Here is a 2,233-nt window from a genome sequence, read left to right as displayed (position 1 = left end):
AGGGCCCGGGCGGGGGCAGGGGCAAGGAGCCATGTGACCGTGTGGACAAAGCAGCCTGGACTCCCAGCTTCTAGTAACAACCACAATGGTGGCTATTATTAACCCAGCACATACTATGTGCAAAACTCACCGTGTCTTTTATGTGCATCTAATCCTTTTGAGGACCCTGTGTATGTTCTATTAGTACCCATGTTACAATATGGAAGAATACTGGCGTGGGTAGCCTCTCCCTTCTCCAAGGGAATCTTCCCAACCCAGAGATTGAACCCAGGTCTTCCGCATTGCAGGCGGATTCTTTACCAGCTAAGCCACCAGGGAAGCTCAACTGAAGCTCAGGTGAGTGAACTCCTTTGCCCTCAGGAAGAAGAGGGTGGGCTCTGAGCCACACTACCTTGCTCAGTGCCAGCTCTGCCACGAATAAGCTGTGTGACTTTGGGCAACTTACTAAACCCTTCTGGGCCTCAGTTTCTGCATCTCTAAAACAAAGAAAAATGAGCTCCTACCTCATGTGACTGCTGCAAAAGTAAAATAAAACACCGTGAAGTGTTTACAACAGAACCAGACACCAAGTAAGTGCTGTCAACGTTAGCTATCACTGGTAATGCTGCTGTGTCTGGGGATCTTTGCGGGACCACAGGAAGGGTATACAGAGGATTTCTCAGCATCCTCCCTGTTAACCTCTGAGGCTGCACCATCCTCCATTGTGGAGGCCACGCTGGGCACTGCAGGACGTCTAGCAACATCTGGCCTCTAGATCCCAGCAGCACCTGCCCCCGTGGGGAAGTTGTGCCAACTCCAAGTATCTCTAGATATGACTAAACTCTAAGTATTTCTAGACGTGAGGGTAGCACTGCCTGCGTTACGAACCACAAGTAGAAACTAATTCCCATCTTTGGGCAGAAGGCAAAAGTCCACAAATAGGACTTCACAGAAACTCCATCACCCTGCCAGAAAAATGAGGGGCAAGGTCCTTAATCACCTTCTGTTTCTCAACTTAACTCATCTGCAAAATAGGCACGGTGGAGCTCCCTTCCCCTCTGTCTCCTAGAGCCACACGAAACAGAGCATTCGAGAAACGTTCATTCTACAAATATCTGAGTGTCTATTATGTGATAGTTCGTGTTCATGTGTATTTGGCTTGGTTGGTGGGTCTAAACCCTGACAAGTTGGGGGATCTGATTCTATTAACAAGAAATGGAAGTGGCTCCAAGTGCCAACAGCAGGTGAGGGGCAAGGGAGGCTCACCTTGTGAAATGCCCAGGGCTCCATAGACACTCAGCCGGACTTGCGTGTGCTCCTGGGTCCCGTTGACAATGGGGTCATCCGTCCAGAGACTGAGCCAATAGTTAGAGACCAGGGAAGCCACGTGGTTACACAGGAAAAGGAAGATGCTCAGAAAGGAGATGAAAAGTCCAATCGCCTTCATGTAGTCCCAGTACACGGAGAGCTTGACCTGAGACCAGGAGAGAAGGCATCTTACAGAACACACCCCCAGCCATGCCTACCCAAGGTCAGCAGCCTCAACAGACCCTGTGCAGTCCACAGCCCCCACCTATTCTCAAGCCTACAATCCCTTTCCCCTTAGTTACTTGGCAAAGAAATCAGCAGAAGCAAAGGTTTCTGCCCTCATGGAACTTCCAGTTCAGCACTGACACAGGCTTTCATCAAATAACTGCTCAGATAAATGTATAATCCCAGAGAAGGGCTGGAAGTGGCACATGATTCCACAGGAATGTATAACTGGGTATCCTGACTTAACCCAGGGTGGAGAGAAATCAAAGGAGGTTTCCATAAGGAAGGGACATCAAAGAATTAACCAGGGGAAAATTAAAAATAAAAAAGCATTCCAGGCACAGGGACAAACACGTGCAAAGGCCCTGAGGTAGGAGGGAAGCAGAAAGGAGGCAAGGATAGCTGGAGCACAGTACAGCTGGAGAACAGGGAGTGGCTGCACCACACAGGACCCGAGAGATCCTGGACAGGATTAGGTTTTACTCCAGGACTATCAGGAAGGCATCGAAGAGTTTGAAGAAAATGGGAAGATGGGACATGTTGCCTAGCAACCATGACCAAGTGTCACATCTACTCCCCATACCCTCAGTCCTCTGAACACCGTGTAATTTACACGTGGTCACTCAAAGCACAGCTGCACACCACGGCTGGGTGCAGTGCGCTCTGGGTCAGCCTGACACCCAACCTGCGTGCTGTGGATTTGGCAGACTCCGGGTATCTT

At 49.8% G+C, this 2,233-nt stretch overlaps 1 protein-coding gene across 2 annotated transcripts in view; it reads right to left on the bottom strand.

Annotated features, from left to right (window-relative positions):
- Positions 1–2,233, bottom strand: part of ABCC1 (ATP-binding cassette, sub-family C (CFTR/MRP), member 1) — a 131,144-nt gene that overhangs the window by 18,028 nt on the left and 110,883 nt on the right. For both annotated transcript variants that reach the window (XM_010839896.1, XM_010839897.1), the window contains one exon: positions 1,246–1,453. In XM_010839896.1, the coding sequence (XP_010838198.1) occupies positions 1,246–1,453 (208 nt within the window). The remainder of the gene's footprint in view (positions 1–1,245; positions 1,454–2,233) is intronic.

The sequence above is a fragment of the Bison bison genome, unplaced genomic scaffold (assembly GCF_000754665.1).
Source record: "Bison bison bison isolate TAMUID 2011002044 unplaced genomic scaffold, Bison_UMD1.0 scf7180017864135, whole genome shotgun sequence".
In the NCBI taxonomy this organism is placed as follows: domain Eukaryota; kingdom Metazoa; phylum Chordata; class Mammalia; order Artiodactyla; family Bovidae; genus Bison; species Bison bison.
This window is presented reverse-complemented; position numbering and strand designations above follow the sequence as displayed.